The sequence below is a fragment of the Lutjanus erythropterus genome, chromosome 12 (assembly GCF_056507025.1).
Source record: "Lutjanus erythropterus isolate fLutEry1 chromosome 12, fLutEry1.hap2, whole genome shotgun sequence".
Lineage (NCBI taxonomy): Eukaryota > Metazoa > Chordata > Actinopteri > Lutjaniformes > Lutjanidae > Lutjanus > Lutjanus erythropterus.
This window is the reverse complement of record NC_139328.1, coordinates 29,703,815-29,731,720: the sequence shown is the minus strand read 5'-3', so window position 1 is coordinate 29,731,720 and position 27,906 is coordinate 29,703,815. Positions and strand designations below refer to the sequence as shown.

At 39.0% G+C, this 27,906-nt stretch overlaps 1 protein-coding gene across 1 annotated transcript; it reads left to right on the top strand.

Moving 5' to 3' along the window:
• Positions 1–579: 579 nt before the first annotated feature.
• Positions 580–27,906, top strand: LOC146318209 (vasoactive intestinal polypeptide receptor-like). Its single transcript, XM_084732594.1, has 13 exons — positions 580–809; positions 4,757–4,850; positions 6,523–6,636; positions 14,286–14,392; positions 14,514–14,611; positions 17,051–17,180; positions 22,603–22,756; positions 23,775–23,835; positions 24,886–24,952; positions 25,041–25,132; positions 25,338–25,467; positions 26,638–26,679; positions 26,819–27,906. The coding sequence occupies exons 1-13, from the start codon at positions 750–752 to the stop codon at positions 27,008–27,010; spliced, it is 1,341 nt and encodes a 446-aa protein (XP_084588720.1). The 5' UTR covers positions 580–749; the 3' UTR covers positions 27,011–27,906.

The window sequence follows — 27,906 nt, the reverse complement described above, 5'->3', positions numbered from 1 at the left end:
AGCTCATAAAGAAAACTGCAATGTTCTTATTGGTTAACTGACAGTGTTACATCTAACCCAGTGTTACAATACTCCCCAGTCTCCCCTAGTGCGGGAATAAGTACAATAGTTGCCTATGAGTTGTAGTGTAAATATAAATATAAAGCAGTATATATAGTATATTTATCAGGTTAAGTATAAATATCTCAAATTGTCCTCAAGTAGTAACTGAGCAGGTGTACTAAGTTACTTGGTGAGAAAATCTGCATGAATACTCTGTAAACAAATAGTAAATGATAAAACACTGCAGACATAGTTACAAAATAAATAGAAGGTATTACAACAGAGTTTCATAGGACATGTATGAGATAACATTTTTGGGTTATCACAAACAGGCTAAAGAAAGTGAAACAAAGGCTCAGTCGTGTCAAATTTGACTTGACGGACACAGTCCAGGTTCCTTCTGCCTTTGTGCCTGTGAGTTAACGCCCTCATCTACTGACGTTCACAGATGATCTTTCATTGGTTATCTGTTTGTTGGTTGTTCAAGGTAAACCCCGAACGGGAGGAGGAGGAGGAGGAGGAGGAGGAGGAGGATTTCAGAAGCGGAGCAATTCACTCCACTCAGAGCGCAAGAACGCACAGAGTCAGCAAGTGGAGCCAACAAACCTGCAGCGGATTATCACTGCATTTTCAATTCTGTTACTTCATTTTTTCTTACAACCTGCAATATATTTTCTTGTTTGAATGAACCAGCTGCTCCGACGGATATGTTGGTGGAAGTTTCAAAGAGCATTTTCATCCTCCTCTCGTGCATGTTGCTGGAACCCGTGAGTAAACACTTTGGACTTTTCTCACGACTTGAACTTGGGCTTGTTTTCAGGTATGCATCATGTCACCGCCTAATTTGGCGATCTAAAGTGACCACAGGCATCTTTCCAGTAAATATAAGTTGATGCGCACACTGGTGCTCTCATGTTCCTGTTTTGGATGCAGCAGGACGCACCAACGCGCCCCAGTGACAAGCTTGATTCATTCACCGGTCAACATGTGTGAAGGGACAGACAGAATCATTTGATTTGGTTAATCAGGTTTTCATCATTATATCTTTTGTTAGGGGAGACCGGGGTCAGTTGTAACATTTGTTAAATTTACCTACATGACTCACAGATCAGTTGAAAAGTCACGTTTTCATATAAGAAACATATTCATGTGTGTACTAATGAATAATCAGTGCTGGAAAGAGTACTGGAAATCTGTACTCAAGTACAAGAACTGTTACATTACAAAAATATTACTCAATTACAAGTAAAAGTACTGGTGTTAGAAATATACTTCAGCAAAAGTACAAAGTATTCATCTCAAAAACTACTCAGCTACTTTGAGTATTAGTTATTTTTTCACCGTTGATGTTAATGTATTATCTATAGCAGCATTCAATCAGAGGGGTTTCTGTTTCTTTTGAATCTTTAGTCTGAATCTCTCCGAACTCCTTCTGCTCTGCTCAGTGCTCACAGTCACCTCTACTAATGTTGTGTATTTCATAGTTGAAAATGCTTGCAATCGATTAATCATTAATAATAGTACCAAAAAATGACTTAATTATAGTCATTTGAGTATTTGTAATTAGTTACTTCCACCCCTATTAATAATATGATTGATATATTTTTAACTAATAAGGGGAAGACTATAATACTGAATTTAATACAAGAAGTCAGTGTAACAATTACCCACATATTAAAAATAATATTAAAAGTAGTCACATTACTTCTATAGTATCTAATAATGTTACTTAAGATTTTTTTTTTGTATATGGGTCAAAGTCTTTTAGATGTCAGGCATTGTATAGGCAAAGGTCTGTTTCTCTTTTTGCAGAAGACTAGGAAACTACTGAAGAAGTAAAACGTATTTGACTTGAGTTTAAAGTAATAAATATGTTCATTTTCTAACAGAAAAGTAAACAAACACAGATAAACAAGGTTCTAACACTGAGCCATGACAAAATCTTGTATGCTAGCTAGCAAGACAAATATTAGCATAGTTTGTTCATGTTAATTTTTATCAAATAACATAATTTAAATGTCTAATTATACAAACTCTAGACAGCAGAAGAAAGATATTGTGCATCCAAAAAGTAATTTTCATGCTTCAGAAAGTGTTTTTTTGTTGAAAACTTTTGCTGAGGTGAAATGATCCTGCTCCTTTTTCACAAGCAGACAGAGAATCCTACTGAGCATGTGCAGAGGAAGTGTAATCACACTTGTTTCTGTTTGGAGTAACGGAGTGTATTACAGTTGCCCCCAGTCCCCACTATTAAAGACTGCAATTTTTCAATTGGAGTTTTTAAATTTTGTTTTGTTGTATTAAGTTTTTTGAATCAAGACTGGCTCATCACCACACTATTCTCCTCCTCACTCCAGGCTCAGCCTCTGCTTTGTGTATCAACACCCTGCAGGCAAAACCTGCAGCTTTTTAAATGACATTTGGCACCAAAATAAAACACTGGGGCCTCACTGTGATTGTTTTTAGTGGCATTCATGTGTCTTTATGTCCTAGATGATCTCTTTAAGGTTACTGTGAATTACCAGAAGTCATGACGTGTGTGCGGGTCTCCCAACAGGACACCATGGCAATTGCCTCTTTTGTCTGTCTCTATACGCTCTGGTTTCCAGCGTCCTTGCCCACAACTGTCTCCTGTAGAGAAGCATGTATGATTCATGCTGGAATTCAGTTGGAGGTCAAAGCTCTTAGAATAGCATGTTACATCTGCATTTGTGTACACACTTACAGATTGTTTCCCTGCCATGGTGTTGGAAATGAAGCAAAGCAGAAGATGGGAAGTAAAAGTGATGCTCATGGCCATAATCATGATTTGTGATGCTGCTGCTGCTGCTCATCCTCAAACTTGCATCCATCACTGACAACACCTTCCCCAATCATAGTCCAGAGGTGCACCGTGGGTGAAGTAACACAGGACACGCTTGTAGCCTGAAGAATGAGATAAATCATCAACCTAAATCGGGGAATCACCTTGTGTTAGGGGAGGGACTGGAGTCTTATGGGCTCATTTTTGTGGCTAACAATAGCCACATACTACCAGTCTGATTAATTCCCACAGAGAGGAGACTCATCCACCTAAGTAACAGCAATAAATCTTCTGGTCCTGCTGCAGTGGGTCCGTACTGTATATTTTCTCTGGTGGTAAACACTCATGGCCTCAGCTTCACATTGAACCAACACTGTAAAAAAAAATCCTACAGGAATTTAACAAAATCAGCTAATCTTTTCTCATAACTTAATGGAAATTAAATGAAGTCAAAACCTGTAGGATTTATTTTCAGAACATGTTGGATCTTATAAGCATGAGTTCTTCTAACTTGAAGTCTTTTAACTTGAAATGATGAGTTGAAAGATTGTTTTGTACAGAGTTAATCAACTCATTAAATTACGTTTCTGAAGAAACATGATCTGTATATTAGCAGAGTTCCCAGCATGCATTGTTTGAGAGTTAAGCCTCTCTTGCTGCGCGTTTCTAAAACACTCTAAGATGACTCTCAAAGATTAATAATAAAGAAAAGACTGGGAACCATGATGATGGCCAGTATTGGATTCAGTCCCTATTGTACACTTAAAATTTAATAAATTCACTGGGAGCAGTTTCACATATTATCTCTGTGCCAAAGCTGGAACAAGGCAGCCCCAATAGGAGCAGCTGAAAGTTCTTTGTGCGAAACGAGGAACTGTCTTTTCAACAGTGTTTCCCCTCTATTGTCTTGGGGGCCGACCCACCCCACCATCTGGACCCCCTTTCCCCCCCGAGAGGAAAGAAATATATGTGTAAACCGTGGCACAATTGAAACAAGATCAAAAAATAATTTGTCTATTGCCGTTGACTACAGTTTCTATATTTTGTAAGTTAGGTCCCATGGTAGTCCACCGTGGTGTGTTGCGTCACGGGGCAGATGTCACTGACGATGTGCCGCAGGTTCATGTTGCACAATAACTCAATTCTTTCTCTGTGTTTCATGATGTCGCACTGTCTTGTTGATGTTAAGTTCATTTGTTGTACCGCTGTAAAATTGGAGAAGACTCTTTTCAGTATTTAGCCTTTTCCAAAAATAGCCTCGCTAAGTGTTGAGCTAAGTGGCTAGCCCAGCTATCTTACCCTGTTAATGTGGCCACTGCAACACTTGTTTAATATTTATAAAGTCACACAGAAAATCTCATTTTACAGTCCTTAAATGATTTTAATTAATTCCTCCTATCAGTAACGTGTCACAGACTAAAGCAGTTAGGGGAAACATGGCTTTTTAAACTGATAAAATGAAATCCAATTTGTTTGTAATGTTTGTCAGTGTGACTGAAGAGTTGTTGCTTCAACTTAATATCTTAATCTTACTGAACAATTTATCTTTTCAAATTAAATCATCTTAAACATTTTAAACAGCCTGGACAGTTTATTTTTACAGTGAATCCACGGCTGAAAATTCACTCCACGCTCATGCAGATCTAAAGAATATGATGGCTGAATCACAGTCAAAAGATTGATTTTGTGTCTGCCACGTGTGTCGAGTGGAGAGATTAATGGGAGGCCAGCTCAGCTCATCTCTGTGAGTGAAGACAATAGATGTGTTTGCCTTGAAATGTGAAGCATTGTTGAGAGAGCGCACGCTTTATAACTCGTGCAGCCGTCTATGTGCTTCACTGATAGACAAATGATCTGTGACTGTGGCCTAAGGAGACATATAGAACACATGTGTAAATCTTCTCTTCCCAGGTGTTTTCGGTACAGAACCAGATGTGTGACATGATGACGGAGATAGAGAAGGAGAGGGACATGTGTGAGGCTCACATTGAGAACAAAACAACAGGTATGTAAGTTTTTTCTGTGTGTGTTCTCGGCTTTTCTTTTATTGTTGTATTTGCGTAATCCACAAGTAGGCTCTAATCGCACTAGCACAACATGCTCTTAAGACAACAGAAGCTGTTCAAACCTCCGCTCATGGCTTTACATTACATCCTGCATGGTTGAGCACTGTTTTCTACCTAAAGCCAGCCCCTTGTCACATGTGCCTTGGTTCAGTTTGAAATAGGACTGGGAGGTATCACTTATAAATAACATCTCAGTATTTTTAGCTGTGATGTACATTATGTAACATCTCAAAATCTACAGGGACATGCGGGAGAAAAGAAATAGAATGATGAAAAAGTAAAAGGTGCTGGAAAATATACATACATCCATATATACATATATATATATATATATATATATATATATATATATATATATATATATATATATATATATATATATATATATATGCACGAGTGAAGAAAAAAACACTGGCCGGTTATTTCACATCTCTTTACTTTAAAGAGGAAGAATTTTAAAATGTAAATGAAAATGTAAATGACAGTTAAAAAAAAGTTTGAAAAAAAAGCATGACCTTCAAATTGAATCAAATGGAATAGATTTGGAGAATCGTGACACCCCTAATGACTATGCTTTCACAAAATATTAACACAATAAGATTTTTGATAAAAAAAATATCATCAGTAATGTGGATATAATGACTAAACAGGTAAAGGCAATTAATAGAACAGTAATGCAGCCTTTAAAACCAGGAAACAACAGCCCTTTGCCATATTATGATATAACAATATCCAAAATTTAAGACAATCTCCAGTCTTATATCCCAGTATAGATATAATATTGATATATTGCCCCGACATAATTTCAAAGTAAAGTTTCTAATTGAATTTTACGTTTTATTGTCATTAAACACTATTAAGAAAAATGCAGCACTGAGCGTGCAGTAAAGAAACACACTTAGCTGATTTGTTGGTTTAATTTATTATCAATGAAGCTGGAACTGCATGTTGCTAAGTGGGTTGTTGAGAACTTGCAGCACGTTGCACATAATTATGTTTTACAGACATTTTGCTTCATTGAGTCTCTATTACCTCTGTGCGTGTAACAAAAACCTCATTGATCCTCACTGCAGGTATTACGAGACTCTGTTTACTTTCACACAATAAAAAAGTCATTAAACACTCATTATCTTTTTCATTTAGACACCATTTTGCTTCATATAGATTCCATCAAGTCTAAGTACTGCCAAATCCTCGGAGTGACGATGTTAAACTGATGTTTCCTACTGATGGAAAGGTGTGGATTGCAGATCGCCGTGACCTGATTCTGCGTCCTGAGACCAAACAAGTCACTGTTGTCTGTTGAATTCAAATAACAGCGTGTAACGGAGGACGAGGAGCTGTTTTATTAGTCATGGTGGCGGCGTGTTAACTCAGGTCATCTGTCTGTTATGGACCCAGGGGCTGTAACAACAGCTGACTTGAGGTACCACGTTTTGGCTGCCATGGGAACCCCGATGCTCAACCTTCAAGCAGGTTGATGTTTGTCATTAAAAAGGAATCAGCACATGAAAAATAGTTGTTTTGTGTTGTCATCTTGGTACATATAGCGTTTCCAGGTTTGACAGTTATGAATACCTCTCTCTGTCTCCGCTGCTCTGTTCTGGTCAGGTTGCAGTGGGACGTGGGACAAGATCACCTGCTGGCCCAGTGCCGATGTCGGAGAGGTGGTCACCATCCCTTGCCCCAAGTATCTCTTCTACTTCTCTGGGGACGTTCCTATACGTAAGAATCAAGCTTTTGTTTGTGTTTGTCTGTGTGTGTGTGAGAGGAAAGAAATGTGAAGGGTAGATCGCAATTAACTCAGCAAAAGTGCCCTGCAGTAGATAAAACATGATAAAGTTCACACTAGTGTTTAACAGGATGCAGTGTCATATAAGCTGCCCCACAGAGCAAAGCATTAGTTGGCCTCTATGTGCTTTTAAATAAATAAAGAGTATATATGTAGATCCCTGTGTGTTTTCATTCCATACATGCAGTAGTTATGTTTACTTTCTTTCTCATTTAAATGTTTCAAAATGCCAGACCTAAGTTGTATATTTTGTTGAGTTGTGTATCATTACAAACCCAGAGAAACTGATCATTTATTCATGGTAACAGTATTTTTCTGCTGGCCGCTAGTTGCAATAACTTCCAGGAAAACACAAGATAGGTTGGACTGAGTCATTGCAGATATATTTTCCTCTGCAGAGGTGTCTGTTTAACAATGAAGACAACAACTCCCATGATCCCACACGACTTATCTATCTGGTCAAGTGGTATGAACCACATGTCATTGTCTTCTGGTGAAGACAAGCGCCGTAGTGCCGGGATAGTCAAATCACAGGTCATTTAATGATGTCACTGAGTAAATGACGTGCAGATTGTGCCTTTAGATCAAAGTGAATCAGAAAAGAGGCTTACTGATGGTGTAACTACATAACTACATTACCTTCTAATAACAAACCTTGCACATTGCATTAAATTACGTTGTATATGGAGTTTAAACTGACCTTTTCTCTGCTTCTCTCAGCTCATAGTAAAAGTTCAGGTAATAAACACAAACTGCTGCATTTTGCGCCCAGAGTTCACTTTCACAGTGAAAAAGCTCTAAAAATCTCCTGCTCAGACAAATGACAAACAGAGTTAGTAACCACTGTAGCTGGTGATCATAGCAGAGAATTTAGCTGCTAAACAGCCAGTGCCTGGTTGTTTTACACTTAAATTTAAGCCACCTAAAGAAATCCTAAGGGTGATTTTATGCAACTCATTTTTTCCCAATGCATCTTCAGAAGGAAAATTAAGGGAAAGCCATAGCCTTTGTGCTTTGGTGCAGCCGTGCACTGATATTTTCAGCAGTGAACTTTTAAAGTAAACTTAATATTACTCCTTGTATATTGGATGTTGAACGGCATGCTAAACAGTTTTTTCATAAGTTGATAACATGACATTGTTTTATTCATAGCTTGTTGCACTGCCGCCAAGTGACCATGTTCTTTTACTATAAATTCAATTGTATTTATTATAGTAGCTACACCGTGTTAGTCTTTCTGTCTTAATCAAAACTGGGACAAACCAGTTTGCAATGACACTCATTTCTCTGATCATCTCTCAAACCTTAAGTACACATACATACAAATTTAGCAAATATTTCTTGTTTGCAATTGTGACAGGCTAAGCATGTTCATATTTAAAAAAACAAAACAAAATCATTCCTCTTTATCTTCTCCCTTTCATAGCTGATGTTCCAAACGCTCCTTGCCGTTGTGTCTTCGTCAGTATCAGCTCCATGTTTGAAACCAGAAATAGGAATTATGAAGTAGACTGAGCATCCTAACAGCTCATATTCATGATGGCATTCTGGCCCGTGATCACCTGTTGTCCCTGTCTTTCCTGGCACCCCGTCTCACATATCACAAAGAATACAGTAAAAACCAGAACACATGGCACAGTTGAGTCATGAAAAGACAAACAACTCCTCATCTTGGCACCATGATCCACTCATCAAAGACACATTCTGTGTATTTGTCCTCCTTTGATCTACAAGATGCCTCACAGGGAAGTTATACTAATTATGGTAAAGGAAGGAAACCAGTCTCCTGAGAATTTACTGGCTGAACTGCAGTGTTTGCACAGTAGTTCCCCTTGGAGTTTCCCATATATCTCAATTTGTCACTAATTACCACACTGAGTTGATGAAGTTGTTTATTTGTATTATGCTGGCAGAGAGACCTCAGTTTCATCTTGGAGCCTTGATAAATGAGCCTTTATTGGAGCTGAAGCAAAAGAAATAGCTTGTAAAACACTGGTATCTATACTTAAATACTGTTTTATATTCACAATGAATGACGTTGTTAAGCATACTGTGTGTCAGTTGTATTGAGAAACCCACAGAGAATTATGCAAACTCTTTAACAGTTTAGCCTTTGTAGTGTACTTTTTTGATTTTCCCACCTGTTTCAAGACGAGACTGGCAACAGAAAGGCTCTGCTAAACCAAGTGTATGCGAGCTGCCCAGCACCAAATGGCAAACAAAGTTATTTAGCACAAGCATTTAACTAGAAAAAAAATGAATAGTCAGTTATTTTTTGGAAATGGTTGGTGGAGACTAAAACAGAGCTACAAGGAGAAGGAATTTTGGACTTACATTTATCAGGTAGCCAGAAATGCAACTCAAAAATGATAGCTAATGTATAATAAAACCTAGTTTACGAAAGGAGAAGACCGACCCTTAGCAGCGACTGGCAACAGAGACGATTTTCTTGTCCCCACTGAGGCAAACAGCCAACTTGAGCTACTGATAATGCTTTTTAGAGACTGTGCGATTTCTCAAACTGAAGGAGTACCACACATACAAACACTAAACTGCTTTGTCAGCTCAATCTTGTTTTAACTAAGATATCTGCTGAAAAAGTATATTTTTTCCATGGGCAGATTCAGCTACTACGTCTGCGAACTTCACATGTATTTTAAAGGTAGTAGTGCTGTGTCACAGCTCACAGATACAGGAGGATAATCCCCGAGCAACTAGTAGGAAAACATTTCTGCACGATCCAAACATTTCCAATAATTCCAGAACGTTGTATCGAATATATTAAAAAAAGATAGACGCAATCATTTCCAAAGTTCAATTTTTTTTCTAATGACTTATTGGGATTCAGTCTGTCGGCATTTAGCTTTTAAAAAACAACATTTTCACTGCGGTCACAAAACTTTTTGGTCTCTGGCTTGCTTGCTCACACGAAGGGAGGCTTGCACCTAATGGAGTGATTAACAGCAACAGCACCGTAAATGATATTAATTAAAGACAGATGATTTAATTATCCAATGTTACTTTTACAATGGACAGAAAAGTCATGAGGATGTCATGGTCTATTGAGGCTCACTGTGACTCGAGATTTATTTTCATTAATAAAAATATTTCAGAAACATTCCCCCTCTGGGTGGAGTAATATTTTTAGTGACGAGCGCTGTGTGCTGTCATGCTGATTCGATCACGTTCTGAATGTCTAGTGGACCAATCAGATTGTTTGGTTGGGACTACCTGTTATAACAAAAACAGGTCTGTCAGAGTGTACCTGTGTTTCGTCATGGGTATGACACCTAACAGCTCGGGGACATTTTTACTGCACACAAACAACTTCATATACTCAACCCACAGATGTTCCATCATCTGGGTTGTATAAAGTTACAAACTTTCAGCTGTAAGTGATTGCAGTGCTTTTACAACCCTGAGTGCTTCTGCAGGACATGGTGATGCGCTTCCTGCCACTGTAATATAACCAGTATTTTCCTCCATCATATTCAGGACATGAGAGTGACCCAAACCACTGATTTATCATTAGCATGTGAAGGCTTGGTGCAGAGGAGAAGGGCTTTCTGGGAAGCTGTGATGTGACCCAGATGGGAGATAGTGAGACCTGAGAGAGGAGAGCACTCCAGGGAAAAGAGAGGGGACGCATGAAGAATCACCAGATTTGTGGGGTTGAAGCCGGAGGAGGTATATTTCACCGACATGTCAAAGGCTCACAGGGTCCAGGGACCAGGCCTAAGAGAGCAGCCCAAAGAGAAAGAGAAGGGATTAAGTGACATGTGCTGCACTGATGTGGATGGTATCAAGTATGCAGTAAATCAACAAATCAGTGCAGGTCTCAGCTGATTAAACCCACTCTGCTCTCAGGTCATGTAAGGAGGACTTAATTACGGATGATAAACGGTCTGGGAGTATGTGGATTGTAAATTACTGTTGCAGTCAGGTGAGAACCTTTTATGTCCAAATGTGAGCATTGCAGGAGCTAAGAAAAACAGCTTTGTTTGTGTGGCTACATTTTTCATTTTATTTTGAAAGGGTTTAAGAGCCCTGAGAAGTCAGAGAAATAGGATGTATATTTTTCAAGAAGTTTCCCTTTTTGTGAATGTATCACAGTGTCAAAAAAGTTAATTTAGCTTCTTTTCAAATTGCGAAACACAAGTTATTGACACATCCCAAGCCATTCATTTTATTAGCCTCATACGCACACAAAAACACACATTACGAAACATGGCGCCACAGAGATTCAGAGCCAAGTCATAAATTTAGTTGAGATAGAGTTTGCCATTCTCATGAACTCTTTACCTAGTAGGTCTAACACAAACACACAGTCATTCATCTCTTTCAATAACACAGGCGACTCACTCGCTCTGCAAGCTCAGAGTGACAGAGTGCCTGGCTGTCAGTGGCTTCACCTACGAACCAGAGTATTCAGCTGAGTTGACACTTATCATCACAAATCATCCTCCAAGATATTATTAGTAAGGATAACGCATTTGACTGTACAACCTCCACAGAAAACCTAAGATGAAAAAAATCCTCGAAATTAAAACAATGATGGGATGATTAACTCATTTGAGCTCTCCTTGTTGTTGTGCATGACATTGAAAATCCTTGCAGAGATGTTTTGGGGGATGATGAAAGCATTCTTCTGGCAATCCCTCAAACAAACCAAATCCAGTGGTGGCATGGACTGAAACAGCAGGGGCTTATCAGCGCCTTTGTGTCTTGTCATGTTGTTTGAGGAAGCTAAGCCTCCATCTTCTCTGCAATACGGCACTCAGGTATTTGTGAGCTGACCATATTTTAATACCAAACACATTCTAAGACTTTGGATTGTTGGTCATTTCCCAACTCGGTCTTGATTTGATAGTGGCTGTGGAGCGATACGGTTGGGAAATGTGAGGAATGTCCTACATTTAGATTTCTACAGCAGCATTCAGTGCACGGATGAATTTGTAGCCAACGCACGCAGCTTTCTTTCTCCACTGACAAAAAAGGAGATGAAGAAATGCTGTAAATAAATATTACACAATAAGGACAAAATCACAGAGATCTCAGTTTGTGCTTCTCACTGATGATTACAGGATTAGATTTGCGTCAGAGGTGTTTTCAGTTTGATTAATGTTTAGTGGCTGTTTAGTTTAATGATCTGATATTGAAACGCATTTTTGAATGATTTTGATGTGCTCAGTGTGAGTGTGAGTGAATTACATGTGTGAACTCCAATGCATAACTTTTAGTCTTTTAGTCTTTTAGTCTTTTCTTAGCATTATATTTGAAATTCACAGGTCAAATTTTCTGAAAATAAATCATAAAATGACCATGACATGTCATCAGAGATCAGAGTGTGTATTTTTGTAGCAGTAGGCTTTTGTTTTCAGAATAACTTTATATTGAAAAACAACTGACAGTTATAAATAGCTGATCAACTTACAGTGTAGGACTGCTTTTTATTGCTCTCCTGCAGTGTTCCTGCAGCCTGCCTGAGCTTCCTCGAGTCTGGAGTAGAGGGGATGGAGAGAAACAGTTTTCTTCAACCATATATCATGTATTTAATAGGGGTTCAACCTATTTAATATACAGTCTACAGCTCCAACTTGTTATGTTGACTGCTGTAATCATTTTGTACACCCAATCACCACGTCTTGCTGCTTTTTATGAGACACACAGGAAACGTGGGAAGAGAGAGGAGGATGAGATGTGACAAAGTTCAGCGATCTTAACCTCCAGACTAGCACAATATATCAACTACTTTTCAACTGGCTAAGTGATGTGCATTTTCTGAAATAGCTCTTTGAACATATACTCTAGCTACTTTCTTAAAAAGCGTGCGAAAAGAGCATTAATCAGATTTTGATGTCGCTTAAGTGGCATGCATGTCAAATAATACTCACACAGGTGACTTTGTTTTTTATAAAATGTATTATTGTGCAATCGTCATTTACTGAAAAGTAGCAGTGTGTACAATGCAAGGAAGGGACAAATCCATTCTATACTCTGCAAACCTTTAGAGCTCCACTCTACTGAGCTCTATACCGTTGAACTTTCCCCTGGAAAGCTTCAGAGCTCTACTTTGCTGAGCTCTAGACCATTGAACTGAAGACTGTTGAATTATACTCTGCTCTGTACTTTACCCCACAGAGCTCAACCCTACTCATATCTGGTTTACTGTAGTCTGTTGTCTCTACAGAGTTCTGCATTCTACTCAGCTCTACTGAGCTCTGCTGTACTGAACTGTAGAGAGCTCTACTCTAATGAAATCTTGTATACTGTACTCCACAGAACTCTACTCTAATTATCTCTAATCTACTGAGCTATACTTTATTGAGCAGTGCTCCTCTCTTTAAAGCTCTACACCCCTTTACTCAGCTATCTCCTGCTGTACTCTACTGTACAGAGCTGTACTCTACTTCACTGAGTTATACCCTATACTGTACTCTAGCTCTACTCAAGCCAGATCTACTGAGCTCAAGTCTATATACTCTAATGAGCCCTTAATCTACTGTATTATACTGAGGTCTTGTCTGCTAAGTAGAGTAGACTAAAGTAGCTCTACTAAACTGTGGTTCAGCTCTGTAGAGCTCTATGCTGCTCTATTCTATGGAGCTGCAGCCTACTGGGCTCTATTCTGTTGTACTTTACATGACTTTATTCTACTCTACTGAGCTTTGGTCTGCTGTGTTTCAAAGGGGTGTCACGATTCTCCAAATCCACAATCTGATTGTGGATTAGATTTTGGATTTTATGGTCACAATTTGATTCATTTTGCTTAAATTTGACTTTTTGAAGTTAATGTACGTAGCTATGCCATTGTTTGATTTTTGAGTCTTTATTTGTAAAGGTCAACAGATCATTGGTTTTATGCCTTGAGAACTGTCACACGCTGGATCCTGCAAGTTTGGGCAGAGAGGAAAAAAGTACCGGGAGAATTGCAGATTCTGCTTTTAATTTTGATTATTGAACTTGAAAGCTAATTTCGATCGACTTCTACTCTTTTTTCCTACTGAGCTCAAGTCTACTGTACTGCACTGTACTGTACTCTGGTGAGCTCTAATGAGTCTACTGTACAGAGCTGCACTTCTCTAATCTCCACTCAGATGATAGCGCCCGCTCCTGTCTTTATGGTCAGTCTAATGCACTTGGACCTTTCACTTCTGCCCCCATGGGCAGGCCAGGATAAAAATATCTCCCCGCTTGACTGTTGGCCTCCTGGTGCATGTGTTCAGCCTGAGAGTAATTACGAAACAGATGGAGGCAAGTACACATGGGAACCACCCCGGCATCTCTTTGCTGGTGGGACGACTGATCCCCTTCAGTCATTTCTTCCATTTCCTTTTATTATTTCGAAGTATTCCAGAGAGACATACATCTCAGTGTGACATAAACATAAAGTGTGAGTAAATGTATGAAGTTTTCTCTTCTGGCTCATACACCCACCCCTCTTCTCCCCAAAGAATATAGACACATATTATTATAACACATTACATTACATGTAATTGGAACACATTGAATCTGTCACAGCAATTAGTTGTATTCTTGTAAGAGTAATAGTGAATGTTCCCTCTGTCCCTCTGCTCATTAGGTAACCTGTCAAAGACCTGCACTGAAGATGGCTGGACCGCAATCAGTGTAGACTCCTACATAATAGACTGTGGATACAATCCCAACAGCAGCATTGATGATAACACGGTCGGTATGGCAACCAGGGTTACAAAACTTCTCCAACCCCATGTTGCTACTGGTGCTGGGGTTTCATGTTCAGTGTCAGATGAACTGTTTTCAGTGAGTGTAACTGATTGTGTTTTTGCAGGGAGAATTCTTCGACGCCATCAAAGTGGGTTACACCATTGGTCACAGCGTGTCGCTCGTTTCCCTGACGATCGCCATCATCATACTCTGTCTCTTTCGGTAAGGGGATCCACCAAAATGACGCTTAATGTTCCTCCATAAAGACAATCAAACACCTTTTTCCATCATCTAGAGTGATAAAACCCTGTTGATCTCTGATTCCACACCATACTTCCTGCTTTTTATAGAGGTGTTATAGTGTTTTTCACACTTTAACGTGACTCTGCCTCATTTTGTGGGACAAAATTTGACATTATCTGCTGTTGCAACATTTCTCAAACAGAACGGTAGACTGCAAGCAGCCATAAAGACAAACCACTTAAGGGCTGCTGTTCACAGCATGTTCCCTTTTGACCTTCAGTCCTGGAGTTGCAGTGAAAAAGTGTGTTTTCATGTTGGCATGATTCAACACTGATCATTAGAATACGTTTAATTGGCTGGTGTGTGTGTGGCTTCTAAAAAACAACACAGTCTGTTCAGTTGGGCATGTTTGTGTGTTAGAGGCTAAATAACAAGGGATGTGTTTACTCCTCTGGCTCATGAAATGCCAATGATTTGGACTCTCGAGCAAAGAGACACAGGATGTGAAAAACGTTTACTGTTTATGTTTGGCTCCAGACGTCGTGTTCAGGCAGCTGGCCAACGCAGTGTGTCATCGCACCCGTTCCTGCTGGGATGACTCGCCTGATGGGTTTACACAGTTCACCCCCAATCATAAGCTCACCGGGAAGGCATTTTGTTGAGAACGCCCAGGAGAGGGAATTTACATTAGTGACATTTTCTCTGCAAAAACCCCTGATTTGTTCTTGTTTACCTTTGTGCTGAATGTCAAGTCAGAGTTTTTCTGCCTGATAAAAACATGTTTCACTGTAAAACTAAGTGTATGAAACACACACATAGCTCTTCTTGACAATTACAGGGTTTATGTAGCTTGACATTTAGATAAAAGAACAATACAGTACAGTAGGAGCACATTACAACACAATAGTCGTACTCTTAAAAGTACAGGCGCTAAGTAGAACCATATAGGGTTCTTTGGCTTGTCTCCATAGGAGTACCCCTTTTGTTTCCTGGTGTAACAGGTTTAAGGGGGTTCTACCTAGAATCAAACATAAAGGGTTATGCCTGGAACCATCTGTGAAAGGTTCTGCTCTCAATAGAGGGCGCTGCACAATGTACAACAACCTGTAGAATATGACACGCCCACTTTGGTTCCCAGGGAAAACCTGCTATTCTTTGGTTCCAGCTGGCAACCAACTTCTCAGGTTCCAAACCTATTTATTTTTGGTTTAAGTTCTCCAAGTGGTTCAAAAGTACGTGTTTTAACTGGAACAGAGCCAGTTCTGTATATGAGAGGTTTTTCAGGGCCTTCCACCAAATTAGCACTGGCTAGCCCAGTTTCGAGCAGAACCGTTGTAATTAAGAATGTCATCAACAGAGGGCGTTGCACTGCGCAAAACTGCCTGTAGAATATGACACGCCCACTTTGGTTCTCAAGAAAAATCCGCTATTTTGGTTTCAGCTGAGAAAAAAATGTCAGGTTCCTATACATTTTATTTTTGGTGGAAATGCTACTAATGGTTAAAAATTGGGCACTTGAACCAGAATAAGCCTGGTTCCATTTTGGTGGAGAGAGAGAACCCTTCTATAGTGTACCCAGAACTCTGTTTGGGGGTTTTGTCCTGAACCTTTCCACCTTCTCTGGTATCAAGAGCCCACCCAGGAGGTTCTCCCAAGAACCCTTTTATATTCCAAGGGTTTCATGTAGAACCACTCAGGGGGTTCTAGCAAGAACATTTCATATTCCAAGGGTTTCATCTAGAACCCATTCAGGGGGCTCTAAAAATGAACCTTTTTATAAAGGTTTCACCTATGTTCTTGTCTTCTAGGGTTCTACAGAGAACCCTATTAAATGAGACAGATGAGGAAAAAAAAACAAAAAAACAAGAACATTCATCATTAACAGATTAAGGGAACTCCAGATACATTTAGGACCTTTTAACACCCATTTCCCTCAAAAATCCTTCAACAACATTTACTTCCAAAAAGGTTTCTTTGGATAAAAAGTGCTCTTAATAGAACCCTTAGTTTTACCTTTGACAAACCCTTTCTTCAAAAAATGGTTCTTCAGAAGCAAGTGGTTCTGGGTAGAACCTCAGCCCTTCAGGAAGAACCATTTAGGAACCTTTATTTCTAAGAGTGCACGTACAGTAAGTGCTCTTAAAGATTTCTCTCCTCAGGTTAAACACATATTCTTTCTGTGAGTGTTTGACCTTGTAAGTTATGTCTGTGAAGTTTCTGCTGAATATTTACTTGATATTTATTCTGGCTGCATGCTCTGGTGCCATAAATACACAGATAATAATAATCAGATGATTATCAGGAGTAAACAGCTCATTTGAGACATTTAATCAACAAGAATTCATAAAGAGGATTGTGTGTGGCGCTTTTCCTCCTTGATTTAAATCATCTAACAGTTTATTTGTCGTCTTTTTGCAGGAAGCTGCACTGCACGAGAAACTACATCCACATGAATCTGTTTGTGTCTTTTATACTGAAAGCTGTGGCAGTTTTTATCAAGGACGTGGTTCTGTATGACGTCGGGGAGACAGACAATTGTCAGCCAACTGTGAGTACACTGCACACTCCTCATGGCTCACATCTCACCTGAGTTCATTTTGACAAGAATTTTTTATTTAATTTGTGTCTTAGAAAATCGTAGTTGGTTAAAGTCACATTTACGTCTTTTGTTTTGTTTTGTTTTAGTCTAGATTTAGTTAGTGGGACTCAGTAGTTTAATTTTTAGTCTGTTTTAGTTTTTAATTTTCTCAGGCAGTAACGTAATGTCATTTTTCCTGGCTGTAAAAAAATCCCATGAGAACTAAGCATACCATGAACTATGTGTTCAGTCATCAAAGCTGAGAATGTGTTACTGACAAATTATTTCATATCATATAAAAATGAATGCATCATTCATTACTGATGCGTCATTACAGGCTATCAAACATCGATAGTAATTGTTTGAAGTTAAGATAACAACTCCCATGATCCCACGCCACTTCACAACGTCATCAAACTATTTTTATGTTATTGTTTTAACGTGAGAGAGACCCCTAGGGGCAGAATTGACATATTGTGAGTTTAATAGCAAATTATGGTAAATGGTGATAGAATGATCATAAATCATAAAAGATCTTTCAGAAGGAGAAGATGTTTACTGTGAGCTCGGCTCTGTTAAATTTAAAAATATGTTACCAGAGCAAGGCAACAAGCCCTGAATCCTGAGCTAACTTTGCACTAACATTAGTAATAATTTAGTGAAAAAAGGGAATGAACGTCTACGTTATCGAATCAGTCAACTTACATAACAGAAGTGCCTTGGCAGACACTTGCCTGACTGCCCTACTTGTGGACACAATATCTCGGCCGAGATTACAACAATCCCTCAAATGTGCTAACCAAACACTTGTGACAAAGAAAGAGGCAGGATATTTTATAGTTTAACAATAAGCTTTATTGTCAAAAATGCACTAATACAGTAAACTTTCACTGGTATTTTTAATAATTATAAATAACTACAAATGAAAAAAAACACAAATAAAAACAAAAACAAAAAAGTTTTCATATCCACACGTCACACAACATGTACATCAATACCAGTATAGACAATAGACAGTGTAGTTAGTCTGGTTCCATTTTGGTGGAGACAGGTGTACCCAGAATCATCTTTGTTGGTTCTGTCCAGAACCTCTCCACCTTTTATGGTTGCTATCAAGAACCCACCCAGGAGGTTCAAGAACCAAGGGTTTCATCTAGAACCCATTCAAGGGATCTAAAAATGAACTTTCTTATAAGGATTTTACCCATATTCTTGTCTTCTGAGGGTTCTACAAAGAACCCTGTTGAATCATACAGATGAGGCAGTGAAACAAGAACGCTCATAAATAACTGAATAAGGGGATTCCAGACATATATAAAAAATATTATTTGAAACTGGGATAAATATTTTAATATCTGAGGTTGAGGATCTTTTGACACTCATTCCCTCAACAATCCTTGAAGAACACTTCCTTCCTAAAAGGGCTCCTTGGATAACAAGGGTTCTTAATAGAACCCTTAGTTTTACCTTTGACAAACCCTTTCTTCCTCTTGACAATAAACTTTATTGTAAAAAATGGTCTAAAACAATACATTTTCACAGGTATTTTTAATCATTATAAATAACTACAAACAAAAAAGGCACCCAAGGCTCTCCATCAACTCAGTCTTTCTTATGGTTTGAATATAAGAAAAAAGCGTCCACAGTTGTCTTTTCTGTCTTTTCTTCCCGCCTGACATGCCACTGTTGATGATGTGCTGCACACTTTTTAAGCGCGCTAAATTTGTTAGAGCTTTCAAGTACCTGACTGCTGTGATCTAACTTTAGTTGTCCACCTGAACAGAGCCAACTAATTTGTCTCGTCTTAACTCGTCAGGACATAATGAACATGAGATTTCACAGTAATTTTTGCATTTCAGTATTTTTATCATTTATGTCACAGCCCCAATAAAGTCATGAAAAAAAAAAAACATCAACAAATATTTCTTGTCACTGTGACTTGCCAAAATGTCCATTTTATTAGCGAAGCCTCACATTTTATTGATCTTCTTCCTGCATAATCCAAAGTCCTGCATCATAGATCAAGTTAAGTCGTCCATCTGATGGACGAGCAGCAGCCAGCTGTTAGTTTCTGTCCGAGGCTGAGGCAAACTGCATCTATCGAATTACTCACTCAGACTTAACCGACTTTTTTCTCAGAGTTTACTCAGCATGCAAGCGCTCAAGTGCGTCTGGGTGTAGCAGTGTTTGCCAAGTCCCTTCCACTCCGGAGACCATGTTTTCTCATTCATCTATCCAGCAGGATGTTGTGAGAGTTCCTGTTTGCTTAACATTAAGCCTGAACTAAAGAGAGTTCTGTCAATAAATCACAATTTAGAGTTCTGATATCTTGTTTTAATCACTTATAACATGATCAGAGCAGCCAGATGAAAACACTAAGTGCTCATTTAAGATAAGGAGTGAGATAAACTACTGGGTTTGGTACAGTTTCATATACTCATGTTATTTTATTCTTATTTGATCAAGTCACTAACATCAGAGTCTCAGATCTCACTCCAGTTGAATCCACTGCTTTATTACCAGTGAGGATTAGATCAGCAGACTGCTTTACGATCTCTAAGTGCTGATTGCGGCTGAGATGTGACTGAAATGGCTGAGTTTAGGAATTTCCTCCGCAGGGTCCACAGGTTGTCCTGGTCTAAACACAGCTGCTAACCCTCTCAATCGCTTCTAAATTCAACATTAAAAAAATATTTGTAGGAACTAATATATCAAAAGGGAACTCCGCTGACTTTAAACAGCAAGATCTGTTTACTCGTCATGAAGAGCACTGCTCAGCCTGTGGAAATGCTTGTGCAGAGACCCTATGTCAAACGGGAGAAAAACTTTGATCAAAATCACACTGACACTGTTAAAAAGGCAAATTCATAAAAATCCAGCCCGGGATCAAAACCTTATGTTATGTCGTCCAGTGGTTTTCAAACTTTTTGGGGCCAAGGCACACCAAACAGCGAGCCAAAATCTCAAGGCACACCTGTGTACATATCTGTACAAAATAGCCTCTATAACTGGTACTGAGTTCTACCCTGCCATCAGAGGCAGAGGTCCCATAGTGCATGTGAGAAAAAAAAGGTAACTTTTATTTATATAGCACCTTTCATATATACATGTGACTCAAAGTGCTTTACAGTGTGGCATTAAAAACAACAACATAGGTAAAAAACACAAACAAAAATATATAAAGTGGGAAAAATACACAAAATCAGAATGAAAAATTCAAAGCAGTAGTGTGGCATTAAAAAGACATAAAAAGAGAATCACAAAAAAATTCGTATCTTAGTAATATAAGAGCCAATAAATAGGCAAATGCAGGTAGTAAAAATGACAGATCAGGGTAGAAATGTATTACATTAACTAAAAGCTGGCTGGAACAATTAGTTTTTCAGCTGAGTTTTAAAAGTGCCAACAGAGCCCGCATGTCTGAGGATCTCAGTACTCCTGCTGGTTGATTCAGGGTTAAAAGGTCAGAAATGAATGAAGGTGCTATGTCATTAAGAGCTTTTTATGTACCCAGTGCAGGGAAGCTAAAACAGAAGTAATGTGTTCCTTGTCCTTGTTAAAAATCTGGCAACAGAGTTTTGGAGTAACTGAAGTTTTCCAATCAGTCTCTTTGGTCGGACAGTGAACAGTGCATTGCAGTAGTCCAACCTGCTAGTGATAAAAGCATGTGCGAATGTCTCTGCATCCAGCTTTGCAAGAAAAGGCATTACTTTGGTAACATTCCTCTGGTGAAAGAAGGCTGTCTTGGTCGCTTAGTCAAATAAATCATCAATCAGTCAGGGGCTTTCATGTGTCAAACTCTAACTGACCTCTTCCTGCTCTGTGCTCCAATTACACCTGAGCACCTGAGCTGGTTTTCTTTTCGACACAGATGAGCCCAGCATATCTAAATACAGCCAACAGGAGAGGAGAAAGTTGACTGAGTTACCAAGTTTGTTCAACTGTCAATGGACCACTGAATAAAAAGGGGCAGCGCTTGAGAAGGGTCAATTCACACCACCTGGAAACTGCATGAACAGCTAAAAGGATTTTTTAGTGTATACAGTTTTTTATGCTTACTAATTAATTGTTAACTTTGTTGCAAAAATCAGGTTGGTGTTCACAAACTTCTCACCACCTCTCCCTCATCTGCACAAGATTGTTCAGGTATTACAGTATAACACATAAAAGCTACCAAACTCACAGTGCTTGTCCCTCATGTTAAATGACTTTTAAAGAGCTGACGTTGCTGACAGCTGCGTCTTGGCTCTCCTTCTATGCTGCTTGCCACAAGACATTTTATTTTACTCTCCACAACAATCTGTCGAAGCCCAGAACTGATCTCGCGACCTGTTTGGGGGTCCAGACTCCCAGGTTGGGAACCGCTGATCTAGAAGATACTTATTTATCTTTGAGCAAATGCCCATCTAGGGACGGGTATTGCATATGAATGGAAAACCCTGGGATGATGTTAAACTTTTTTTAGGAAAAATGATGAAAGAAACCCTCAATGAGAGATTGCACTGACTTTCACAGGCTGGCGAAACAGACGCTGACTTTGGCCGATGTCTCTGTGGTTTTGGAAGGAGACTTTTTAAGTCAGTATAATAGATGAGATATGTCATCAGTGCTCTTTTGGCTTTGGCTGGGTGTCTGCAGGGAAAAGTATGCTTTACAAACTGAGGCTGTGGAGTTTGAGACACAGGAAATTACCAGGATGAAAGATGGTATCGATTTGCATTTCAGGGAGTATAAGACTTGACCAACATTACTGTCTAAAATGAGTTTATCTCAGCCTTTTTTTTAAAAAAAACAATCTCTTTCTGAAGACCCCTAACCTTATGGAAGTCCATCAAGAGATGGATCAGCTATGGTTGTTTAAAAGTGAAGAAAACAAATCCCATGATCTCAAACTACTTCACCACATCATCAAATTGCATCTTTTGTTTTTGTTTTTATATGAAAGAGACCCCATAGCGGCAGAATTTACATAATGGGGATTTTATCTATTTACTAACTTGCAGAGGAGGCATTATGATGGGTCAGTGTGCTACTCACCTACTGAGCACAAAATACAACATCTTCCCATATTACTGTGAGGGGCTTCAGATATATAATTAACATGAATCTGTCACTGATTGCAGATTTAATTGCAGTCATAATGAGTGTAATCAGGACAACCATAAGGTAACCCCTCTGGAATTTTGTCCAATTATAATCATGCTCATATTAATGTGATAACAACTGTCCTCACTGCTTGGTTTAATAAGTGACTTGCCAAGTCAGTCATTTACTAAAAATATTCTCTGCATAGCCTCATCCACAACATTTGCCTTCATCCTTTGCATTATAATGCATTTATCTACATTGGCTGGCAGTGCAATAAGCCACTAACGTCCTGGTTCTCCTGCAGGTGGGCTGCAAGGCGGTGGTGGTCTTCTTCCAGTACGGCATCATGGCGAGCTACTTCTGGCTGCTGGTGGAGGGCCTGTATCTCCACACTCTGTTAGCCGTTTCCTTCTTCTCTGAGAGGAAGTACTTCTGGTGGTACATCTTGATTGGCTGGGGTACGTGCCAGCCTCTTCGCCACATGTTGACGAACACGGATAGCTCATTTGCATGGACATTTGATCCATCTATTTTTCTAAAGTGGCAGCCAGAAACCATCGAATGCCCATCAAGTTACAGTCACCAGGCAACCTGACTGCCTGTTTTGTCTTTATCCAACAGCCACAACATACATGATCATATGTAAATTGATTTATAAGTGAGGTTTTATACATGAACAGGAAAATGCTGTGCCTTTCCCTCTGCATATGAATGAGTCGTGCTGGCAGTTTGAGATTAGTAGCAGCAGGCAGCTGCCACTCTGCTTTTGTTGTTATAATTGAATTTAAGAGTTCCCCTTTTGATGGTTTGGGTAGAAAATATCATGTTTAACAAAGTTATGCATTTATTGTAGACAATGTAGTATATGGATAAAATGAGACTGTGCAATTTAGACTTTAACTTTAGATATTTTTAATGGATATATACACAAGGAGACTCTTTTGGCAGCTCTTATCAGAATACATATGTATTCATCCAGATGTACTGGCTGAGCCTTTGAGAGCTTTCATCTTAAGAATATTTTGGACGTGCATTTTCATTTTCAAACACTTATTTTGGTCCTAAAATTCCAATGTTGCCATTGAGACGTATATATATGATGTTCCTTTTTTCCATTGCACCACTAAAGTAACTCTATAAATAGGCCTGAAATGTTGTGTCTGCCAGCTGGAAAATGGAAACAAGCCCACGACTTTCCTGCAGATACCCAGGAAGAGCCAATATTGGCACAGAGCACATATGAGTCCGGTTAAAAATGATAAGCACACCCAAAATGCAATATTACTTTAGCAATAAAATCATCCAAAAGATTAACAGTGTACACACGCTCAAGGCTCACCGTCATGGTGTTGAGTCAATGTGGTGTTTGTTTGAACAGCGGACATTATTAATAGTTTCTCTCTGTGACAGAGAGATTTTTTTTTTTTAATGTTGAAATGACTTACAACAAGTTCTGTTTATGTTTCTTGTTTTCAGGGGCTCCAACCATCTTTATCTCAGCGTGGGTGATTACAAAGGCATATTTAAATGATCGGGGGTGAGTTTCACCACTCGTCTTTGTTTTAATCTGGTTGATTAATGTAACTTTATCAGTTCGACTGATTTAAATATTTATAATTTAAAGTGGGTAGATGCAAATACACATTTATCAAAAAAAAAAGCAACATCTAGTTTAGTGTAATGATCAATCATCTGATCGCAGTGGAGGTCTGTGGTGAACCATTAAACTGCAACACGAAAATGACCTCAGACAAGAGCTGAGTGCTTCATGGCTACACTACCCTACAAAGACATAATGCAGTAACCACATAAGGGAGATAACTGTACAGCTTTTCACTTTTTATTTTATTTTTTTTTTTAATCTATTGTCAGGCAATCAACCTACATGTGTCTGCTGTCATAAAACACTTTAAGTTTTTCAATACAGAAAAATTGTGAGCTATTGTGAATTTCAATTGTAACAACGATAAGTTGATTTTAAAAATGCCATTAAATAGTTTTCATGGCAAATCAACATTGTTTTTGTCAAGCAACTGTTTTCACATTGATTTCATACAAATGTTGGATTCAATGTTTAAAAAAGTCATACAAACGTTATGTGATTTAGAATATTGTTAAATAATCTAATCCTGCAGAGATTAAGTTATTCCGCTTTCGACCCACTATGAAAGGTGGTGTGGAGAGAAACAATTTTTTTTTATCCCGTATGAATTGTGCCTTGAATTTCATATACAGTTATATATATATACAGTTTGTCAGTTTTAAAATGCAATTTTACAAGACAAGAGCATGTGAAACTGCTCACAGTCCTTTTATCAGCCAGGCAGCATGTTGAATCACCATCTTTCTACATTTGCCCACAACGGACAAATCAAACACTGGCAATAAAGAGGGCCTTTCACGTTTTCTGCAAGTTTTGTGGCAGCATAGTTTTAGCCAAACACTTGGAAGGGGAGGGTGAGGAGCATGGTGTTCAGTTAGTTGCAATTTATAACCTCACCACTAGATGGCACTAAATCCCACACTCTTATCCTATTATTAAGTATTTTATTTTGTGATAATGTGTCTGTCTTACCTCTTGTGACAGATGCTGGGAGATCATCGATGACCTTCCTTGGTGGATCATCAAAACACCTATTTTAGTCACCATACTTGTGAGTCACCGCTTCATGAGCTACATCTTATATGGTTACCGTTCTTTATATTGCAATCACTCTAACCAGTCTTTTACTCTGTCGGCAGGTGAACTTTTTTCTCTTTATCTGTATAATCCGTATTTTGCGACAGAAGATGAATTGCCCCGACATCGGAAGAAAGGAATCCAATCAGTACTCGTAGGTTGTCAGTGCAGAATATTGTTGTCATAGCAGGCACCCAAGCCTTTTCTTATTACATGACACTGAATAAAGTATTTTTCTGCCATTATGTTGTTAGTGACAAGCAATCGTTGCTAAATTCAGCCTTGACTAGCTTTCATGGAGTATAACAAGGGTGGATGTGAGCCTTCATTTCACTTTTTCACTTTTCTGTCTTGTTTAGGAGACTGGCTAAGTCCACTCTGCTGTTGATACCTCTCTTTGGCATAAACTACATCATTTTTGCCTTCATCCCTGACAACATCCACCCACAAGTGAGGATGGTGTTCGATCTTATTCTGGGGTCTTTCCAGGTAATGTCCCATAACAGCATACCACGTGTGGTTCAACCTGTCAGCAACAGATGGATTGTGGGATTTGATGTACCCAGTCTTTCTTTTGTTGTCTACTATATCGCCATCTTGTGTTTATAAGACACCAGATGCCTAAAAATAAGAGGTCAAAGCCCTGTGATTCAGTCAAGCTACATGAAAACCACTTGATAACATGAGGATAGTTTGTCTGATTAAGCAAATGAATGGTTTGTTTATCTGATATGCTTTATTCTGTATGCTTGAATAAGGAGGTTTACTGATTTATTGTGTATTAAATTGAATGTGAACGCTGAGAGCCAAGTGCAATGATGGAACTCTAGCGATGGAAAGAATTCTTAAATTATAACCATTTTAGCTCAGAATGATATCTCCTGGGAAAATTTCCCAGAGATCTAAATGATGAACCTCCTGTCTGAGGCTGAAGTTGGTTGTAATCTTAATGTCATTATTCAAACATTTTGAGTGTTTCCCCAGCTGTACAATCAGACTGCACTCTTAGAAATAATAGTGCTAACTAGAACAATAAAGGGTTCTTCGGCTTGTCCCTGGAGAAGCATTTTTGGTCTCTGGTAGATTCGTTTATAAAGGTTCCACTTGGAAACCAAGAAAGTTCTACTTAGAAATTAACATCTAGAACCATCTGTGAAAGGTTTCACCCTAAAAACACACTATGAGAGGTTCTACAGAGAACCCTTCTATGCTGTTTCCATCAGAACCCCTCTCTGGGGGTTCTATCTAGAACCATTCCACCTTCTCAGGTTGCTAACAAAAACCCATTCAAAGGGTCCTACCAAGAACCTTTAATATTCCAAGGGTTTTATGTAGAACTAACCAAGAGGGTTCTAGCAAGTAATTCCAAGGGTTTTATCTAAAACACACTCAGGTGGTTCTACCAGAAACCTTTTTATAGAGCACACTAACAAACAAGTTCTTCAAAATAAGATTCTCCAGAAGCAAATGGTTCTGGGTAGAACCTCAGCCCTTCAGGAAGAACCCTTTTGGAACCCTTATTTCTAAGAGCGTGGTATTTCTTTTCAACAGCAGCTCTTACTGTGCAGTATGTTTCATCCACTTGTCTTTCTTCTTGTTCTTCTTGTTCTTCTTGTTCTTCTTCTTCTTCTTCTTCTTCTTCTTCTTCTTCTTCTTCAGGGTTTTGTTGTTGCAGTTTTGTACTGCTTTCTGAACGCAGAGGTGAGTAAATCCAAGCAAAAACAGCTCTTTAGGATGTTTGCTGTCCTTTTATGTCACTAAAATCTCATTTTCTTTTCCCCTCCGGTGTGTCATACCCTCTTAACGCACCCTCTTCATCCTGTTTGTGGACCTCCTTCAGGTGCAGGCGGAGATTAAGCGTAAGTGGCGCAGATGGATGCTGCAGAGGATCCTGGGCGCAGACACAAAGTACCAGCAGCCCTCCATAGGTAGCAACGGCAACAACTTCAGCACCCAGATCACGATGTTGACCAAATGCAGCCCTACGACACGGCGGGCGTCTGAGTGTCCGGAGCACCTCTCTGCCATCTGAAAAACCCATCTGAAGTGAACTCCCCTCTTTGTTTTTCTCATCATGTACTGAATGCGTGGCTCACATGTACATGCACTGTTGCAATGCCGTCGATATTGGTTACTGAAGGTCAATTTGACATTTTAGTCCTGAAGCTGATATTTGTTCATTGTGACTTGATCCATCTGCTTGTCAAATATGACTAGTGATACGTGTTTTTATTGCCAGGGTGAAAAGGCCACTGAACCCACTTTCAAAACACTTGTTCAGTAAAAGACGTTCGATCATTAGCTTAAAGGCACGATATGTAAGGTCTGCCACTAGGGGTCTTTCTCACATTAACAAAAACAACAAAAGGTGTAGTTTGATGACATCGTAAAGTGGCGTGGGATCATGGGAAAGTTGTTTTCTTCATTGTTAAACAACCACTATAACTGTAGAACTATCTGACGCGAATCAGGCAGAAATCAAGCTCACAGACGAAATAATATTGGGGGCGGAATCAGTGGGAATTGTCTGAGATGTTCGTAAAGGCACCATAAAGATAGTTGTTTGTTCAGTCTTGTTCCCAGGACGTCAAACACCAACGTGTTGGGTTGGTAATGCGTCTGGAGCACAGCAAAATAATGAGTAAATAAGGAGATACAGGCAGAGGGCAGCCACCACCACACACGTTTAGTGGGTCATAAGTGATGACTGAAGGGGATTATGTCTATATATTGTTGTTGTTGTGTTAGAAAAATGTTGTATATTATGCCTTTAGAGTTTCATTCAAGTTACTTTAGTCATGTTGGCCAATTCCCTTCTCTCACTGACGTATCCAGACGGATCTGTTTTCTTGTAAGTTATAGCAACTAGCTAGCAGGGGCTAGCAGGAAATGCACTGTTACCTTGAATAAATTATGGATTTCACTGCA